The 22,106-nt window shown below is 32.4% G+C and overlaps 1 protein-coding gene across 2 annotated transcripts in view; it reads right to left on the bottom strand.

The window, feature by feature from the left end:
• LOC148626193 (eIF-2-alpha kinase GCN2-like) overlaps positions 1 to 22,106 on the bottom strand; it is a 48,054-nt gene that overhangs the window by 3,411 nt on the left and 22,537 nt on the right. The window contains exons 17-39 of one of the 2 annotated variants that reach the window (XM_088569974.1): positions 20,692 to 20,964; positions 19,912 to 19,981; positions 19,187 to 19,213; positions 17,277 to 17,351; positions 16,497 to 16,619; positions 15,591 to 15,695; positions 14,451 to 14,630; positions 13,860 to 14,012; positions 11,928 to 12,164; positions 11,560 to 11,757; positions 10,796 to 10,947; positions 9,817 to 9,883; positions 9,112 to 9,228; positions 7,585 to 7,731; positions 6,998 to 7,078; positions 6,626 to 6,760; positions 5,966 to 6,088; positions 5,400 to 5,534; positions 4,882 to 4,962; positions 3,821 to 3,921; positions 3,302 to 3,473; positions 2,222 to 2,332; positions 1,321 to 1,373 (exon numbers count right to left, since the gene is read on the bottom strand). In XM_088569974.1, coding sequence (XP_088426100.1) covers positions 1,321 to 1,373; positions 2,222 to 2,332; positions 3,302 to 3,473; positions 3,821 to 3,921; positions 4,882 to 4,962; positions 5,400 to 5,534; positions 5,966 to 6,088; positions 6,626 to 6,760; positions 6,998 to 7,078; positions 7,585 to 7,731; positions 9,112 to 9,228; positions 9,817 to 9,883; positions 10,796 to 10,947; positions 11,560 to 11,757; positions 11,928 to 12,164; positions 13,860 to 14,012; positions 14,451 to 14,630; positions 15,591 to 15,695; positions 16,497 to 16,619; positions 17,277 to 17,351; positions 19,187 to 19,213; positions 19,912 to 19,981; positions 20,692 to 20,964 — 2,916 coding nt within the window. The remainder of the gene's footprint in view (positions 1 to 1,320; positions 1,374 to 2,221; positions 2,333 to 3,301; positions 3,474 to 3,820; positions 3,922 to 4,881; positions 4,963 to 5,399; positions 5,535 to 5,965; positions 6,089 to 6,625; positions 6,761 to 6,997; positions 7,079 to 7,584; positions 7,732 to 9,111; positions 9,229 to 9,816; positions 9,884 to 10,795; positions 10,948 to 11,559; positions 11,758 to 11,927; positions 12,165 to 13,859; positions 14,013 to 14,450; positions 14,631 to 15,590; positions 15,696 to 16,496; positions 16,620 to 17,276; positions 17,352 to 19,186; positions 19,214 to 19,911; positions 19,982 to 20,691; positions 20,965 to 22,106) is intronic. The other variant, XM_088569976.1, reaches the window with a different exon arrangement.

The following is a 22,106-nucleotide window of genomic DNA, read 5'->3' as shown; positions in this document are numbered from 1 at the left end:
GCTTCACTAAATTAAGACATTTTACTACAGTGAAACCTGTCTAAACCGAACCCTGAATTAACATAAAACCTATCTAAACCAAACTGAACCCTGAATAATCTGAATACCTGCCTAAACCAGATACTTCTTGAAGTCCCTTTGTATCAATTTTAATGTATTTTAACCTGGGTAACTCCTTTCTAAACCAAACAACTTTAAAGTCTGAAAGGGATTCAGTTTAAAGAGGTTTCATTGTACTACAAGGAAATGGGTCTGTGAAGCTCAGCAAAGTATGACCATAAAATGTTGATCCCTAAACAGTAGGGTGAAATATAGGCTCTATTTCTATGCCTGACAGATTTCTTATTTTGAACCACAATAAAGTGGTTGGCATAGGATTTGTTCCTTATCTATGGTGTAAGTACCATTATGTGTAAGTACCATTGGAATAAAGGCTTGAATAATCATGAAATATTTTAGGAGTGATGATCTAGTTTAAGAAAACAACATATAACTTATGAACTTATAAATTTCTGCACTTCTTATACCATAAAGCAGGAAATTTTCGCAAGGATCTAATTTTCTCAACATTTCAAGATTAGGGAAATAGCGAAAACACACAGAAGCTTGCCAAATTTCAGTCAAGACATTTTACATACATCAGCTTCCATTCAGAGTTGGAAATAGTAGCCTGCCCGCCAGCCCAAGACTGGCTATTTTTTTGGCAGGGCTGGCTAATTTTAAAAAAATCTATATAGCCATATAGTAAATATATTGAAAAATTGTATTCAGGACTGGCTAGAATTTGAGTGAGTTTCCGACCCTGTTCCATTCCATTAAATCTGAAGACACATAGAATAAAGACAGCGAATTATGACACCCTATTCATAGACCAAATTACAAAATTTTGGCACCCACGAAAATTACATGCTATATGGTATATTGTAATTTATTGAAAAAAAGCTTTTACAACAAGTAATATAGTTAACTTCAGGAAATAGAGTTGGTCTTCCTTGATTGAATGACCATTACCTGATGAAATGTTTAATTTAGCTGGACAACTGACCAGGTAATTTAAAGTTTTTTTTCAGACACAGATTTAAATACCTATGAAATGATGGAAAGTTTAAATCTCAATATCAATTGACCATTTAAATAACTAAAGTAGTTCATCAGGTAATGCTTATTTAATCAAGGGAAGACAAACTCTATACCCTGAATATCATCACTGTATGCAATATAAATAAGAAAATATGTAGCCAGTGGTAGTTTGAATAAGGTCTTATTCCGATGTTTTTAACAAATAATAAAATGCTGTTTTTCTTGAGGATTTATACCAACCTCTCCACAATGTGGCTTGTGCTGGTGTTAAAATCCTTTTCACTTCCATTTAACTGTGAAAAGGAAAAAAAAATATTCATGCAGGCAATTACCAAAACAATCAAAGTTTTGTTTTGTTGGTTGGCAGGGAAAAGAGTAATCAAGGGAACCAAGGTTACAGCGGTAATCAAAAGGTAATCAAGGGAACCAAGGTTATAGTGGTAATCAAAGAGTAATCAAGGGAACCAAGGTTATAGTGGTAATCAAAAGAATGTAATCCAGGGACAAAGACCAGACATGGAAAACAGACATACACAACTAAGAACATAAAGTAACTACAATTATACATACAAAGTAACAAAAGTAAATGAGCAACTCGGACTCCACTAAAAACTAGGAGCATGGACCAGGTGCACCGGTAGGGTAAATAATACATACAAAGTAACGAAAGTAAATGAACAACTCAGACTCCACTAAAAACTGGGAGCATAGACCAGGTGCACCAGTAGGGTAAGCGTCCTCTGCTTTTCTAGAAACACATCCCGAAAAAAAAGCTATCAATTTTTATCTTTTTTGAACAAAGTATGGAGAAGAATAAAATGTTAGTTTTTCAAATTTTACTTCTACATTTATCAAAGTACATGTATTTGACTCTAAACAGAGAACAAAGTAGGTACTGTTCACAACATAAACTGATGAAAAATGACATGCTAAAAATCAGGAAATCTTTTCTCAAACTTCTCCATAATAGGAGGTGCACATCTTCAATATGTATATAAACACTGTGCAAAGATTCCATTTTATTTGAGTTACAGATGGAAAGTAGGTACCCCAGAAAGATGACTGACTGACTGACTGAGTCGAGCAGCTTCTAGACATGCTTACATCGTTGTTGACAATTTTGAATGAAAATGGCTATTACCTCAATATAAGAAGCTATAGTTCGGATCACTGGTGCATTAAGATCAACAGCAACTACGTCACATGACTTCCCTGGTAACCATGACAAACTTGTTGTTACTTTTCCATGTATCTGTCATAAAATTAACAATATATCAGTTCATATAAATGCCATTAATTTTCATTTTAAAACTGCACAAAATTTATTTAAATATCATATTTTTTTAATATTGAATTAAATTATCTTCAGCTTTGAGAATAAATGCAGTATGTATTTTGTTGGAAACTACATCAGTAAATAGCTGTAAATAATAGAAGCAGATCCAGAGGGTTTTAGTGGGTTGCTACTCCACTTTTGTCAGAAATTTTATTTTGTGCAAAAATGAGCAAATAATACTGTGAAAGTACTTTTATTCATGAGAACCAATTTTTGTGATTTAAGGAAAAACGATCAGTTTCTTGCTTCTTGAATACCTGGATTTGACAAGTCTATCATACAAACAAATGGAAAATTTCTTTTGCGTTGGGAACCAAATTTCATGGTTTACCAAAACTACAAAAAAATGCAAATATTGGTACCCCATGAACAATAACACTTTCACAGTAGCCTGGTACCATCCTTTTCAAAACACAGAATCCGCCCCTGAATAAAGTGATGTATCGCTGTAAAACTTTATATAAAGTCTAATGGTACTGGTAAGTCACCAAAAAAACCAACAACTCTTTAAGATCTGAATGTTTCATTTTTTATGTTTCATCAGTATGTAAAAGTGTCAACCATAGCACATAGTCAATGAAGCGCACTATCACTTCATGTCCAAAATGTTAGATTGGTCAATACTTAAAAACAAAGATGAAACATCAAAAATGAAAATTTATTACACTTTAGATATACATAACAATACACAGTGATCAATAAAAGAAGTCCACTCGATTGTGGGCATGGCCTTAATAAATATTTCAATGATGTGTTATGTCTACTCATGAAACATCACATGTAAAGCCATTTATTCAATGAGATTAACATATTTTATTCATCTACACAGTACATGTAAGTATTTAAAAATACACATATTTATATTTTAGAAAGATGGAAAAGTACCTGTAGCTCATATTTCTTCCTGGTGTTGTTAGCCAGCTTGCCTTCAGATAGAACAAAGATAAAGTTGAGAGTGATGTTAGAATGGTTTGATTGTGACTGAACTGGTTCATTATGAAATGATGTAGAGGTAATATTGCACTGTCCTGACTGGCCTTTCATTTCGTTTAGTTCACTGTAAAGAAATTAATTAAAGAATTGTCATTTCAAATACATTTCAAATTGCCATATCAAGCTTTACCAAATATTTAGTCTGCATATGTATTACATGCTCATCCATAACATCCAGTGGGCTGATATCCTTATCAGCCTTGAAAAAAAATCCATAACACGAAGTGGGCTAATATTCCTAACAACCAAAATGATTGATTTCAAATGATTGCAACAGAAACAATATCTAGGTGTTGAAACATATGATTAACAGAAAATGATACAATTTTGCTGTATCACAGCACATATAAATACTCCAGCAAGCTCTTTAAATACTGTTTGATGAAAATCCTTATTTTAAAGTTTTCTCACATTTTACTTGATTGTATTCTTTGTAGTAAGAATTCAGTCAATGGAGGATCATTGGGAGTCATCTTCTTCTCTGTTATCTTGTCTTTTTCTATAGATCTTATCTGAAATGAATGTATGAATTACCTATGAAGATGATACAAGTTGCAAATGTTATAAAATAGAAAAAAAGAAAAAAAAACAATTTTAACTTAAATCTACACTAGTAACACTAAATAAGAAAAATAGGGTATTAATAAAACATTAAGTGAAACACCACCACGTAATGGTGAAAAGGAGGGGGGGTGAAAAAATATTCAAAATAATCTAGCTCGAAAACTACATTTTGGATTTTGTTGAAAATTTAACTTGGGGATGGACAGACAAGGAGATGTGCAACTTTTTGGAAGGTATCATATAATACCTAGCCTCCTGTCGTGGGGTAGAAAGAGAAGGTCTAGATTAGTTAGTTTTAAGGACAAGAGGCATGGAGCTAGAATATTATTAAGATTGTTTGGAGGAAGTTATTTGAAATGTGCTTTGCCAATTATAAGCAAGTTTTTAAGAGATTTTAACACATTTTTACTTTTCAAAGGAAGGTTGGTTGTAACCCTGTGTACTCCTTCCTACCAGTATGGATAAATACAGTGGATTCCTGTTTATTCCATAGCTTATTTGTCAGAAAAATTATGCAATTAACAGGAATATGCAACTAACAGAAATTAATGTTTTAAGGTAAAATACCTAATATTTTCAATGTTTAAGTGGGACATATTCTTTTATTATACCTAATTAGATTCATAGAATCTAGTCAAAAGAAAGAGAAGAAGGCCAAGGTATTTCATTAAAAATGTATTGCTGTTTCAACCATTTTGACACATTTTTTAGTAAATTTTGAGAAAAAATGTATGCAATTAAGAGGAATTTTCTAATTTTTGGTCTTTAGTGATGCAAATAAGAGGAATTTTTTTTACATGGGTAAGATGGGAAATGTTTTTGTTCTTTGACTTTCTATGCAAGTAACAGATATGCGATTAACTGTCTATATACAATCAGAACCAGTTATTGGTTAATTTGTTTATTACCTTCACAGAATCTCCATCCTTTAACACAACCATGTGTGATATACCAGCAGATCTACACATATCTTGGATTTCCTCCTGAGTCTGAAAATAAATTGATGTAATATTTTTTTTTCAAAACAAGCCCCCTGAGAATTTGGCAATACAAAATCACCTACCTTCAAAAATCTTACAGGAAAGTAGAATACAAACTTCTATCATAATTTGTTAACCAAAAAAGGTGCAGAAAACTGTGATTTTCAAAGTCCAAGTGCCATTACTCATACAAAAAATTAATTGAGGGGACTTATAAGCTAACATGGTCAACCTGCCTTATATTTACATACAATATATAAACACACTAATGACAATGACCAATATATATAAATTCTACATTTTGAACGGTAAAGAAAAAGTGGACTTTTCACAAAGTTCCTAGTGCCTTAAAAAAAATTCAGATTTTTCCCCTCTTAGTTGTATTTGCCTCAAAATGTTCCCCATGCTGTGACATGGGAGGTAGCAAAGTAAAAAAATGTCAATACCTGAATTGTTTCTTGTAGTAATTCAGCTTTAAGTCCAGCTGTCCACAAGTTTTTTATGATTGTCAATCTATCTTTTAACATAGGTTTGTGTCCTATAGCACATACCAAAATGTCACAACGGCTACGTGGTGAATACTGAAAAAAAAAAAAAACATTTGTTAGTCTGCAGATTTGATTTAAATAGTATAATTTTACAAATCTGGAAACGTACTGGAATCATAAACACTAGTGATAATGATAATCATGGTATCTAACTGGATTGTAACAGATTCTATAGAACAGACGACATCTAATGAAAACAAAAGACTTATAATTATCCAAGGTAATTCCTATACATCAACACTTTCAATGAAGGCAACATAAATTCTGTGTTTAGGAATGATTATATAGAAAACAATTCATAATATTGTTTGGTTTTTTAAGGAAATGTGATTACCACAAATATTCATAACATATTTTCTCAATATTTTTATAGAATCGACAAAACCCTCAAAATACTTTTCTATTCATATATATCTATAAACCATATATTATAGGTGTGACAGCCCAGAGAGAAAAATAATTACCTCTGTAAATTCCAATAATGCTGAAACTATTTTCTCAAAATGAATGCTGACACCAACTGCATTCTGGGAAATGTTACATTGCAGTGTCAATGACTGAGTGATTGGGGAATGAAACTTTGATATCTGAAAAAAAAATGTCCTGGTATTTGAAACATGTATAACCAAATTACTAAAATGAAACTAAAGTAATCATGTAAAAGTCTTACCACAGATTAATATAATCAAAGGCCTAAAATTTTAGTAAAATTTCTCTAAATTTTGATTTGAATCTTAACACTGTAAAAAATCATTTCTGCAAAGTAAAAGGCTGTTATTGAGACATTGATAATACCTGTATATATTGCTAAAAACTTGAGAAATTTCACATAACCTTGAATTATTACATGTTTAGAAAAAATAGGTAAGTTTAACCCCGACACCACATTTACATATAACAAAAACATATACACAGTGGTTGATCTGAGAGGGAAGGGGATGCAAGGTTTGGAACCCCTCTTGTGTTGGAAAATTTTGTAAATTTTTGGCAAATTTGGGCAAAAATGAGCAAATAATAGCCTGCAACCCCCCTTTTTCTGGATCCCTGTGGAACCCATTTTTTCTCCAAATTATTGAATATTCCCGTTTACACATTCACAACAGTAGCTGAAGTTGTAAACCTACCATTTCATCATATCTACCACCAACTGCTAATACATCAGGAATGTTATGATTCTTCTTCCTATGATCACACATTACCTGGAAGATAACTCCAGAATACTGGTGAAAACTGTACAGGAAACCAAGGGAGACAATTATCTGAAAATGCAACAACAGTAATCAGTCTCACTTAACATTTCAGGGTTGAATGGTCATCCCTCTATGTAGTACCAAAACACACTGAACCTCGATATATGCATTGTTAATGTGTAATCAGTGTGTATATTCAAAGGTTTAAAACTGAGCTGAATATTAAAGTGTATATTTAAAACATAATGTTGCACATGTTGTTGCGCTAAATTTACAGTAATAAGGTCAAACACTACCTAGCCTTACCTGTAACTTACACCCCAATGAGGTAGCATGGTTGATAACAGTTTCTATCTCATGAAGACCTTGTTTAGCTAGTGATGCTGCCTGCAATTATAAATTACACAGATGTAAAATATTAATTTTTTGCGTTTAATAATTTTTGTGGATTCTGTCAAGTGAACATATTCATGGGGTATTAAATTAGTATGTTTACAGTGTGATGTACTGTTTAGCAGTAGGAAACAGAGGAATTTAAGGCAGAGTATTTTGTGATAGGGGAAATCAAGACAAAATTTCATGGTAATAGGATCAACCGAGTCAAATTCTAAGTAATTGCAAATAAATATAAGCTTTTAAAAGAAATAGTAAAAATTTAAACCAGAATGATAAAAAAAAGCCTTTATTTCTTCATTCATAGTAAGTACTCCAGAAACAGTAAATTTAATTAAAATATGAAATCTCCTTACAAATCATTTAGCCTTACATTAATTGGCAATTTTGTAATTTACAGCAATGCTGCACAAATGACACTATATGACCACATTTTTTTTGCTGTCATATGAAAAGATAGCAATAAGTATCATGCACTTCCATCTATCTTCTGGCCCTACCTCTCCTTTGGTTTTAGTAATGCATCGCAGGAAACTAGAGATCTTTCCAAACGGTCCCTCCATTTCTAGAATGTTAAGTAAGGATGATATGACTTGTTCAGTAAGTCCTAATGTCTGTAAAGTCTGGATATGTGTTTTGCTGTCCACCTGTTTATAGACAAAATTATAAATGGCATTCAACCATAATTTAATACACAGAAAAATGAATGCTTATCTGTAAATTTTTCCGTTAAATGCAGTAGTCTCTCACACTTTAAAACTACTCTTTTGAATCATAAAGCTGATAAAACATTTTATCATATATTTCGATTAAAATATATGTTTCTGGTATATGCATTACCCCAGTATTTTAAACACTATCGTTTCCTGTTTATCACATACCCTATAATATACCCCTAGACTTATATCACATATGTAAACTTATATCTGTAGACCTATATCACATACCCTATGTCACAACCCTAGATCCATATCACATACCCTATATCACACCTCTAGACCAATATCACATCCCTAGACCTGTATCACATACCCTATGTCACAACCCTAGACCTATATCACACCTCTAGACCTATATCACATGCCCAATATCACATCCCTAGACCTATATCACATACCTTATATCACAACCCTGGACCTATATCACACCTCTAGACCTATATCACGTCCCAAAACCTATATCACATGCCCAATATCACATCCCTAGACCTATATCACATACCCAACATCACATCCCAAGACCTATATCACATGCCCCATATTACATCCCTAGACCTATATCGCATACCCTATATTAAACACCTACATTGAACACGCTTGAAGTAGAGTTAAAAAATATGATAAATTTTGTAACTCATCTTGAAATCTGTACAAGATGCCATATTAACCCTCATGCCAGTGGCCCTTGGGTAATACAGGAGTCTTGGGTTGATATGGCATATGATACAAATTTTGGCATGTAGTATTCAGTATGTAACAGTAAATTTAGAGTCCCTGGGTGATAAATTTACTATCCCACTCAATACTAGGTATTTGTCTTATCTTTATCTTAGTATAACAAACAATTATTTCTGTCTTTTATAAATATACTGTAAATGAAGTTAATTTCTTCAGTGAATTCATTGTCACTATTTCTGTAATGAACAAGAAATAAAAAACAACCAAAAAACAGAACCCAAGAAAATGATTTTTCACATTCTGAATACCTTGCTATTTAAAAAAAAAATTATAATATGTGAATACCGGAATGTTTATTCGACTGAATCTGCAAAATCAAGTAGCAATGAAAAATAATATGCTAACAGTACATACACAGACATGTTTACACTATTTAGCTACAATACCTATTTCTCACTGTCCTATGTAAATAATCCATAAAAGACCTGAACTTTGTGAAATAATAACATAGGTACTATGGAGATATTCATAGTCTATAAAGCGCAATTTGCAGTCAAATTTCGTAAAAAAAATTACTGAAAATCTGTACAAGTAAACACCTCTGCATACAGTATATAAGTATTTGTATACCTTTGGTCCATTCAATGCAAGAAGAACATCATCAAATAATTTCTCTGATACTCCTGTATGCATTAGTACAGCTCTTACCATGGTCAAATGATTCATCTTTATGTAATAATTCTTTTGCTGAAATATAAATTAGATTCTCCTTCTATGATGAATGGTGAAAGTATTTATCTACTTGCTATTGATTTTCAACCTGCAAGCTTTATCGAGCATGTTAAGATTTTAATTTTACCATAGAGAGTGGAGACCTATAGTTCAAGTTAAGAATAGGCTGAAGGAGAAATAGATTCTTGAATTTTTTCTGCAGAAAATTTGGAAAATGTAAAATGGCAGGAAACCTCTCATAGACTTCAATCACTGTCCAGTGGTTAAAAAGTCACAATATTGAAATAGACAACCATGTCACATTTTTGGTTGAATGCCACCATTTGCATTGTCAATTTCACTAAACAAGTGTCTTCAGGAAAAAAAAAAGAATGTAAATGCACTTCAGATATTTTGGGATTAGAAATCTAAGGATCAACCATGATTATATTTTTTTTTCAGAATTCATATGATGTGAAGAATTGGAAAAATTCATGTATAAACCTCACACAAAAAATCTTTTGACTTTTGAGTGAATGGTCTAATTTTACAAATTGATAAATTCTGGAAATACAATGTTTAGTCAAATATGAAATAAGTTCTTTTACAAAATTATGTATGTACCTGTAATGCAGGAAAATCATTAATAATATCCTGAACCACAATCAGAATTTCTGCATCTGGCAACAAACTGAAAAAACACATTATTTGATATTAACAGAGAAAAAGACAATTTTTAAATGTCTTTTTTTTACAAAAGAATCAAAATTTTACCTTACATGACTAAAAGGATTAGTTATATGCAGCTGTTTTACAATTCAATGAAAAAAAAACACAATTGATATGTAAAAAGACCAAATTCATACTCAAGGAAAAAAAACTATCATTTCTAAGCATCCTTACAAAAATTCTTATCAATAATTGTATCCTACACATACCAGTCTCATATTGTGAATTTTTAAACAATAATAAGACCAATACATGTCTGGACCTGTGGCACCACCATATACTGATTTGTCAGCACGTCTCTTCAATAAATAAGCAAGTGTAGGTAAAAAAATTTCTGAAAGAGCATTATATTGCTGAAAAAATGGGTAATTTCAACAAGCTAAAAATGTAGGGAAAAACATTCAAATATCACCATAAAACGAGGCACACATCTTAAATAAGTAAATAAACACTGTGCAAAGGTTGAATGATATTGGTTTAATACTTTCTGAGTTAAGATTACACAAAGTAGGTACCCCTAAACATGAAGGATAAATGACAGATGGAAAGAGTCAAGCAGCTGGAGACTTAAGAAGGTAGAAGATCTAAGGTAAGGGACAACTCTTGCAAATCATTGGAATGTTTGTATTCAGTGTTCTACATCAATATCGTGTAAGCATCAAAGTAACTTGAAATGATTTCATTCTATTTCAAATGATAGCTTGATAGGCTTTGATGAAATTGAATATGATACAAACATATCACTGATTTCAAGAGTTATGTCCCTTACCCTAGGTCTACCTCCTTAATTTCACTGTTAGTAATGCATGTAAAAACTACAATAAACTTCCTATACACCTTTCTTTCTTCCATAACCACAAAACAGTTTTTTTACCTTCCTTGTGAAGAGGACACAATGTCAAATGCACATTCTGTCAGTTCCCTAGGATGTTGTTTATGTAGTTTTTTGGTTCTAAATACTTTCCCTATACAATATCTCTTCAGATTGGTTATACTGTTCCTAGCCACATATCTGGCAAAAGGTGCCTGAAATAAGCACAAATTAGAGAATTACAATTATTGTCATTACCTTTGACCTTAACCTTAATAATATATAATTGTGGTAAAAGGAAACAATCCTTGTGTACATTACATGTTTATGTTTATAGTGTTAGATAACATGCATTTCTTCACTAAATGCCAATATGGTAATTCTTTATTAGCAAGTTAGTGATACTTTTCCTAGAAATACATTTGATAAACTATGCCTGATTTTAAAATGAATAGAAAAATAACAATTTTCCTAACAAACGAGTTTTATTCATATCATGTCATACACTAAAATGTTTGATAGGGCTTAACACTTTGCTCTGTGGGAATTTTGTGCTGCCTGTTAATATATAATGTACTAGAAAGGACTACCAGTTATCATAATTGAAACAGGATATTCAGTGCCTTACTAAACCTGGTTTAATCCACAATTTCAATCAGAAATGCCTTTACCAAGTCAGGACTATTGTGGTTGTTTCCAACTTTCCAGATTTTTCCTTGATATTGCCATTTATTATATGGTCTTTCCAACTTTTGAATGCTCCTTTTGACTTTTGCCTAGAGTTTGTCCATCAATTCAGTAACTATTTTATCAAATTACATACTTACCCTCAGATCAAAAGGTAATCCAACAAGTAAGCCACTGTGGTCCATTAGATAAGGCAAACTCTCTGCATTACTATACACAGAGGATTTAGGCATTAGGAAGGGAGATAATATTGGCACTGCTCCATGTTTTTGAAAAATTCTGATTAAATTTTCATAAACAAGTTCGTTGGTTAATGCTGTTTTTATTGAAGTTCCACCCTGAAATAAACAAGAATTTCAATATCATTAAATTAATGTGAAGTCCACATGAATTTCTTGTGATGCTAGATTCACTTGAATTTAACACGAACAAAATTTTCCTCTGTATATATGGTAATTTAATTTTTCTTTGGACAAGCAAATGATAAAAAATCTATAAAACAACTGACCTTGTGGAAATCGCTGTCATAGAGGTGGTCATCTGCAGATGTGACAGATTGTGAAAACAATTCATTACAAAGTCGTTTATATGCCCTACTCTGAGGATCAGATATGGTAGAACGGAGAATTTCATTCTGTTCTGCTTCTTCTAGTTGTGGAGGAGGCATGTATTCTGATTTTAGTAACTCTGCTGAAGTAGGGCGCTGGGATGGATCATGACTCATTAACATTTTGATAATGCTGGTCTGAAAGAAATAAATTCTATTACTCTGGATGTAATATCAAAAATTGTATTCACTCACAAGTTGTACTTCACTGAAGTTATAAAAGCAATTCCTCCCTAAGTACTATTAACAGCTATGGCAGCCATTTTGTTCTGACTATGATGTCAGATACAATTTTGAACCGAACCAGATACTTTAATGAAGATGGTGACTAAAAATCATCTTCAGAATTGTGGTTTCAGAGAATTTTTTTTTTAAAAAAGACAACAGATGACGACCACAGATGCAAAGTGATGGCATAAGTTCACATCGACCAGGTGAGCTAATAGCAAATGTTTATAAAACAGTAAATCAATTTAAATACAAAACAAGAGAGATGCTTTTTTACTATTTCATTGTAAGCTAAATATACATGACAATATTGTACCTTGAATAATATTTTGCAAGTATTTATACTGCAACTGTTCTATTTGAGCATTCAAAATGCAATGACTGTATATTTAATAAATATCTCTTTTTGTTGTGACATCACAAATGTCACATTGTTACATTGAAGTTGTCAATTTCAAATCAAATATGTTTTCAGGCTTAAAACATTACTTTTTTTTAAATTTTTGTTACAGTTTAAAGAGTATAACAGAGCACTGACTTGACAACAACTTAAGAATTTGATTCAAATTATTGAACAAGCTGGGCACAGCCTTGTTGTCTCACCCTTCCAAGCCTCATTTATTTATCTGTGATACATCAAGTCAGTGCATTGTTATTGTCTATATCCATCTGATCCTGAAGTTTGAACCAGCAATATCCGTATCAATACTGATTGTTTTAAGGAGGTAGACCTAGGGTAAGCGATATAACTCTTGAAATCAGTGATACCGTTTTACATCAATCTCATGTAAGCCTTAAAGTAACTTGGACTGATTTCATTCTGTTTGAATGGAAAGCTTGAAAGGCTTTGATGTAATCGAATATGATACAAACATATCACAGATTTAAAGAGTTACGTCCCCTACCTCCTTAAGTACTGTAAGTCAATTTATATTTGCGTATATTAATTTTCATGATTTAGGAAGTCAATCCAATTCAGTGGTTTCATCATTCTCTAAAAATGTTTTTATTAAAAAATGACTGCAATTTATTTTTGTGGTGAAATTCTTGCTCATGACATAAACAAAATAAATCGTGAGTTTACAATACACTGATGATTAATAAGATATTGCTGGTCCATACTAACATATACCAAGGGTTGCATTTACTTCTATCATAAAAAGAAAAATAAATTTATTCATTTTTTCAGATTAAACGAAGATTTCTGGGGCCTGAAAGACAACATGAGAGGAATATTTTAGAGGTCGTAGCTGATAACAATCAGTGGTGGATCAAAGGGGGTTCCAGGGTCTAAACCCCTTTTGTTGGAAAATTTAAATTCAGGCAAAATGTCAGCAATATGGGATAATAATAGCCTGGAACCCACTCCAAAAGTGGCAAAGTGGAAGATAATTATGCTTTTGAAGGCCATCTTGTTCAATCATCCAAACTAAAAGTGGATCGTTTGATAATTTTTTAAAAAGTTTACATTCATGCCATAGAAACCATGAATGACCAATGAAAAGTACAGGTGTAAGCTCTCTTAGACATTTGGTCTGGGTATAGGTTCTGGCGAGCTACAAATAGAAGTAGCCTATAAAGCATTTAGCAATAACATGTAACCACCTGATTCTCCATCTCTAGTTGGTTGAAGTCTACAGGTAATATTATATCTCTTGTTCTCAATTGACCTAGAATTTTAACTCTTTCCATTCCTGTTGATAGTGGCTTGTAACACATCTCAAAAAATATTACTCCCAAACTGTACATATCAACTTTCTGAAGATAAAACAAATACAGCATTATATTAGGAGGACCTCCTTAAAGGCTTTTGTATGAAAACGACTTGAACATCACAATATTCTACTTCATTTCATGACTCAGAGAGCCTCTGCAATATAATTAATTTTCAAACATTTTCCTGACCAGGTAAAACCCATCCCCTTAAACAATGTCAAGGTCATTTTTCATAAACAAGAAAACCCCATGCTCTAAACTATTACCTGATTTAAGGAAATTTTTTTGACCACAAATACTCAATTCCTTAAATAGTATTTGATGAATGAACATTTTATTAACACTTAGGACACCATCCCCTAAAACATTACCTGATGTCAGGACATTTTTTCCCAACCAAATAAATCCCATCCAATTAAGTGTTACCTGACTAAAGAACATTTTTCTTAACCCAGTGTACTCCATCCACAGAAACATTACCTGACTATACGACAATTTTCCTGATCCTGTAAGCATCATCTCAGGACTAACATACAGGGCAGTGCCAACCTTTCCAGTCAGGTCATCAGGACCATCTGACCTTGACATTGACCTAGATATCCCATCACCATGAAATTCTAATGCACTAGAACTGAACAATGTACTGTCTATGGCTGGTTGCTATAAGTAGAATATCAACAGGTTTCAATCAAATAACATGTGTTTACATGTATTACATTCTGATAAGGCCAGAAAAAAACATGTGTGTTTCCTGCTACCCTACCCACCCTATACTTTTGTGCCTACCTTAAACTTTTTATGATCATTTTGGCTTAAGCACTGTTCAAGTCTAGATTGTTTTCCCATAAACTCAATGTAAATATCTTTGAAAAATTAATAATTTCCCTACCTATCTACACCATTTTTTACTCTCTGGTTGCAGGAAACAACAATATTATTTTTTTGGCCTAAATGACTTAAGGTCTTAAAAAAAATCACTCCTATTAGTGTGAAAGTACTATAGTTCATGGGGTACCAATTTTCGTGCTTTTCGTGGGTGAGCAACACCATGAAATTTGGTTCCCAATGAAAAGGACATTCCCACTATTGCATACACTTCAAACCTCAAAACCATGAATTCAAGAACCCATGAACTTGTGTATCTTTCCTAATCCATGAAAATTGGTATCCACAAACACAGTACCCAAATTACAGTGAAACCTGTCTAAACTGAACCCAAATAATCAGAAATCCTGTCTACACCAGACACTTTTAAAGTCCCTTTATATCATTTTAAACATATTTTGAACTTGTCTAAAATGAACACCTGCTAACTGAGCATTTCTTAAAAGTTCAATAGGGTTTGGTTAAGACAGGGTTTACTATTTTAAATAAGTATGACAATTACTAGCACTATCCAGTATAAAGAATTTATATAATATTTTGGCATTTTCTTGTACATGGGTCTATATATAGACATGATTTTACTAAGCCAAACAAATAATGGAAATTGACGAAATCAGAAGTAAACAAACAGTAAAAAGAGAAATGTAATGTTAAAACACAGATTAGGAAAGCAGAATTCCTTTTTAAAGCAGAAGAAAATCATGTCTGGATATATCCAATTCTCTTTTCACTCACAGAAGCTAGCCCACTGGTTGTGGCTAAACCAAAATCTCCAATCTTTACATGGTCATTAGAGTCCAAGAAAATATTAACTGGTTTAAGATCTCTGTGTATCATTCCCTAAAACAAACATTCAAATATTTTAGTATCAGTCTTTAAACTAGAAATAAGGAAGCCTACAAAGAGGATACCACCATACCCCACCCCTTTCAAATGTAAAACCTCTAATTTGGATTTATCTGCCTTTGGATTCATCCAATATTAAGTATATTCCTTCATGCATATCTACATATGATAAAATAACATCAAAACTCCTTGAGCGTTTTTTTAAATGAGTTGTGTTTACAAGGTTAAAAAATGTAAAGCCATTAATATGGATTATCTCCCTTTGGAATCCGCTGACAATTATTGTGTTCCCTCATGCACATCTACATATAGTTTCAAACCTTCCTATACAATTACATAAAAAATCCCTTCCGTGGTGAAGGAACAATTGTGCTTAAAACATGTAACGTCCTTGGTTTGGATTACCTCCCTTTGGAATCATCTAACAGTAATAATATTCTTTCACACACATCTACCTATAGTACCCAACCTTCCTATAAAATTTCATCGAAATCCCTTGAGTGGTAATATAGTAAACTTTGGAGAATACATTGTTTGAAAAACCATTAATGTCAACTTGTTAAGGGCAATTGACAAGGAGATATAAACTTTCTCCTATTTCATAAGTAGATAGAAAGTTGAAATCTCTTAGCCAATTGTCCTAAGCAAGTTCGTCAGGTAATTGTCATTTAATCAAAATAAGATGAACTCCTTTTCCTGAGGTTAAATATATTACTTGCTGTAAATGTATTTAGTTAAAAATATGCATCACTATGATTCAAAAATGAATATCCACAATTTTCATGAAAGCCATACCTGTTCATGTATATGAACAAGACCTTCAACTATTTCTCTAAACAGCCTCCAAAGACGGTTCATATCCAGGTACAGACCAGCATCAATACAATTCCTCAATGTACTTCTCTCACAGAACTCCATCTGCAAACAACACAGAATAGTAAGCTCAGTTGGACATATAGCTCAAAATTAAATACTAAATTATCATTGAAATTCACCCAATGGTCAAAAAAAGGTTGTGGGACCACCAATCAAAAGAGTTTCAGACACAAAATTTGGTAATAAATTAGGTGTTAGGTCAACTCACCAACAAATGAATATGTCTTGGTAACGGAATGATGGCTGCTTTGACAGTGTAGACATTGTGATCCTGGATTTCAATTTCATCAAATTTGAACACTTCAATTTTAAGGAGAAGTCAGTTTATGATAAGACTGAACCAGTCTTTCTATATAATTTAGAAATAAGGAGGTGACAATGAATTTGAGGCTCTATTTTTACATCAAATTTTAATGAACCATTATTTGATTACAAGTATAGTCTTCTAAATGGATCACATACCTGTTAACCCTCCCACATTAGGAGGTAACCCCACAAAGTCAATGAAATATTTAGAATCTATCACATGAAAATGTAAGATTTATGGGAGGTTTTTGGTTCAACTACTATATTTTCTGTGAAAAAAACTAAATAATTGAATTTTTACATAAAAAATTTGCTTATATGTATAAATCTCCCTCATGAGGTAGGTGTGTGTTCATTTTCACATTAAAACTTCTTAAATAACTTAAGTAATACCTGAATATACAGATACTGAAGTTTGGCTACAGGTACATCTTCTAGTACTTTTCCTGTCTTGTTCCCACCATTTTCCTACAAAATGGTTTTATTGTAAAGATAAGTAATTAGTATTTGTAAATTGGAGAAACCAATCATGAATTTGATTGTAGCTAAATGAGTTTACTTGTCATGTGATTTATCTATTGACCGCACAAGTTGTTGATAGTACAAAAAAAATGTATTAGAAACCATCAAATAAAAATTGATGTTGACAAAATTTCAAGTACAATAGATAACAGTTGTCTCTATTCTACGGATGTTGACAAATGTGTCTGAGAAAATATCAATAAGCAACTTCAATAGCCAGTTGTACGGTAAAAAATCAGTAAATAAGCAAAGAACCTGAAAAGGGAAGACACAGTACTTGCACTTTGTATGCAAAGGCAATATACTAATTACATCAGCATTTCCTCCACATGAAGCTGAAAAATCTGTTTCTAAAATTTTGTATATGCATCACCTAAAAAAACATGATGGTATATGGTATATCATACAAAAGCAATACACTAAATATATCATCATTCTGTCTATCAGGAGCTACAAAATATGTTAAAGAAATATGTATCCTTGCGAAATACCAGTATTTCAAGGACCAAACAAAAATGCATGGTCCATATCTAAAAACACACCAATAAACTATGTATGTACAATCCATTACCAACAAATACCAAATTTCATGCACATATTGAGTGGGGACATAGAAGACTAATTAAGACTTCCCCAAAAAAAAGGTCATGCACATTAAACATAAGAGTAACGTGTAATTACTAATTAAAACTACCTGGCCATACCATTACCTTATCCAAAAGAAATTTTCTTATATTTTTTTCTCAAAAACTGCTTTCAGTGGGACAAAATAGCTTTTTTTTGACTGCACTTAAATTTTTAGTTATATATCACTACAAATCAAGAACAATAACTCTGTCAAAAATTTTTGGCACAAACATTTTTCTTCAATTCCAAATAATTCAAAATTCAAATAATACCATGATTTTTCAACATACAGCATCCCATGATTTTCTGTGTGCAACCAGATAATAGTTTTAATTTGAGTAACTTAAAATATGATACACCAAAATAAATAAATCTGATGATCTTAATAGTAGAGAAGTTGACTGCCAGTTAGTAATTGTAGTAAGGGGGAAACAGTTTTAGAAATAATTCTGTAGTAACATATTTGGCATGCAGCAGGAACCCAGGCCTAAAAAAAATTTTGTGTTTCCAATAACATCTCCTTTAAAATTAGGGTCGGTAGGTAGGGTTTTTTTTTTTTTTTTGTTGAAAAAATTTATAGATTTGCAGGACATTGAGACCTACCAGTTTTGCTGCCTGTATTATGACACCCCTGAATACTGATCTTGTCGTAGCCACGGCCATGTTGTACCATTTCTTTTTATGAATTTAGAACCTCCACATCAGACAGCAAGGTGATTCTAGTAAAAAATCGATGACAGAAACAACGAAAATCCATATTTTTTTGTTCTTGCTTTTTTGACAACAAAAAAAAATTAGGGTCGGCAAGAAAAAAGTAGGGTTGGTCAGGTTACTGGAAACACAGAATTTTTTTTGGCCCTATCCACCACACAAATGTGAATCAGTCTACTCAAGCTCAACACAGTGGTAAACGTTCATTCTCTCTTAACTAACCACTGCAGACAGGCCTTTTGAAATTTAACATTATTCATATTATATATTGTTTGACCATTGGACAAGGGTCGCATAAAATCATTCACTAGCATCTTGTGAGAAGGTTGTCTGCAGTGTCCTGAGTGTGTTTTGAACTTCAGTTGCTGTTCAGAGTTTGCAGTCTACCGATCTAAAGTTGTAATAGTCTAATGAGGGTGTTAATTTATAACTACAATACATACTGAATATACCAAAGTAGAATCTTTAATCTTGATGTAAGCAAGTCCAGATAAATTCAAAAGCATTATAAAGATATCAACTAATATTAATTTTTCATAAGAGTTAAACACAAAGTAAGAAAAGGTTACAAACATGAACAATGTACACATTGATGAGCTACACATGTAAGTATACATCCACATGAAACAGGAAGTTGATATCAGATACTGACAAAATGGCTTAAAAAGTATGCCTTATCTATATAAAGCCATATACCAAATTTTAAATCCATCTGTCCATTTGAAGCTGAGATTTTTGTGACACGAAGTTTGCTTTTCATTTCATGCATTTGTTGCTTTTCACCATGTCTTTTCTACAGAGCAAAATGGAGAAGTCCCACACAAAAAGAAGTTGGAATCAGACATTCACCAAAATGACGTACAACACAAGCCCTATCTATGTAAAGCCACACACCGAACTTGAACTCGATCAATCCATTGAGAGTTGAGAAGGAGACAGGGTGATTCCAATATACCATACACTCGTTGAGTGGGGTATAATTTTTAGCTTATCACAAAATGCCAAAAAAAAAAAAACAGCATTGGTACCATAAAGTAGGAGCAGCAAAAGTATGAAGCAAAGTGTGTACATTCTCCAGTATGAAGTGATTGTACAATCAAAAATAACAATTAAATCAATGAGAAGCACACTATAATTCAATGTAAAACTTAACTGTATGGGAACATACCTCATCTATAGATCTGTCTGAGTCACTGTTATGTTCAAAAAGTATATCATCTGATGTGTCCATGTTACCACTAAAGAGAAAAGGTGTTTTAGAAAACAAACAGGAAAAATGTATATCAAGACTGTTAACACAAAATTTTGAAGCCAAGATAATCATGAAAAGTTAAATGTTGCACTTCATAGATATTAAAAAGTTTTTCCAAGTGTGTTTACTCCAAATTTATTGAAGACAAATTTCTATCATATACATTTTAACATTGAGTAAAATGCATTTAGTTGACTTCATGGAATAGAGTTGGCCCTCCCTTGACTGAATGACCATTACTGATGAGTTTTCCTACGTACTGTGAAAGTACAATTGTTTGTGGGTTACCAATTTTCGTGTTTTTCGTAAGTACGTCAAACCACGAAATTTGGTTCCCAATGAACAGTAGATTCCATTGATGTGTATACCAAAAAACTTAAAAACGAAAAATTCAAGAATTCACAAACTTGTGTCTTCTCCCTGATCCACAAAAATTGGTATCCACAAATTAAAGTACTTTCACAGTAATTTGCTAGAAAATTGAAAAGGACATTTCAAATTTCCTATTATTTCATAGGTATTTAAATCTGTGTCTGATAGAAAGTTTAAATCTCTTTATTAATTGTCCAGTTATCTTTCTTAAACATTTCATCAGGTAATGGGAATTTAATCAAGGAAATAAGGACTTTATTCCCTGAAGTTAACTATGTAACTTGCTGTAAATAGTTTGTTTCTTATCTGATGTGTTCTACGTACAAGAAGGAAGTGCCAAAAACATCTGCCTCATTCTCAGAGTCGGATGAGTCTTCCACTTTCTGTAATCCAGTAGTGTTATATGACATGCTCCATTCCACTGAGATGTCCCTTGCTTTAGGAGCAAACTTCTCTATATCATCACTGATGTTAAGGCTATTCTTCACTAAGAAACTGTTGTCACTAGAAGGTTGAGTCTGACCAGTCCCTGTAGTGGAGGTTGAGGAATCACTGTGGGCTGGATCTTCACTTGTCTCTATCCAAGAATTGTAGTACCTTTAAGGGAAATTATCATCATCATATATTTGACAATAATAAAAACATGAAGTTGCATGTGTTATCCTGCTAGGTATACCTCAACTCTTACAGGAAGTTGATATCAAACAGCAAAAAAAATTACTTCTACAGATGCCACATCTTTACAAAGCCATATACCACATATCCAATCAATCCGTCCAGTGGGAAGCAAGATTTTTTAGACGAAATTAGGATAAACATATAAAATACATATGCACCGATGTGGCAATTCCAACTTACCACCAATTCTTAAAGTAGGGATACAAAAGGAAAAGCATACAACACCTTTTCCTCCATTGTATAAATGGTACAGAATTCATAAAAAACTTAATATGCTAAACCCAAAATATGTTTTAACTCTATTTTTTTTCAGAAGGTCAAGACCTTTGGGTCTTAAATTTGAATTCTCTATACTTGAGAGACTTTCCTGGAAAGTAAAAATTGTATTCAACATTAACGATTTAGTCATAATTTTTTTTTAAATCTTCAACACTTCATAATTCCATTACAAGTTTTCAAAATAATGATGCAAACTAAAGACACATACTTTGAAAGTTTCTTTAATTTGTGAATTCCAATTTTCGTGGATTAGTGAAGAAACGCAAGTTCGTTGATTCTTGAATTTGTGGGTCTGCGGTTTTCAGTATACACTTCAATGGAAATCTCCTATTCATTGGGAGCCAAATTTCGTGGTTTGGCCTACCCATGAAAACTACTAAATTGGTACCCCACGAACAATAGTACTTTCATAGTATACTACTAGAATGTAGGAACTATATATTACACATAGTATGTATCCCTAAGTGTGGTGAACAGACAAACAGACAGTTGAGTCACAACAAGTCCTACTTTAACCATTGGTGATGCAGAAAAAACCGATGGTACGAAAACTCTATCAAGAAAACCTATTCAATAAACAATGGAAAATGTCTTAACCACACCATATTTGGACTTAAGAAGTACTCCAGCTAAGAATCATGCAAAATGTGATTCATGGGTAAAAAGCCTACATATTTTTATTTTTGATATTTTGCTTGAATAGCCATAGTAAACAGAAATTTACATTCAGTTCTTCATATAACCCATGTTCTTAGAAGATAAAAATTATATAGAATGCACTG

The sequence above is a fragment of the Perna viridis genome, chromosome 2, assembly GCF_037379345.1.
Source record: "Perna viridis isolate PV_CMFRI_1.1 ecotype Kerala chromosome 2, ASM3737934v1, whole genome shotgun sequence".
NCBI lineage: Eukaryota > Metazoa > Mollusca > Bivalvia > Mytilida > Mytilidae > Perna > Perna viridis.
The sequence above is the reverse complement of the archived record's forward strand: the minus strand, read 5'-3'. Positions and strand labels throughout refer to the sequence as shown.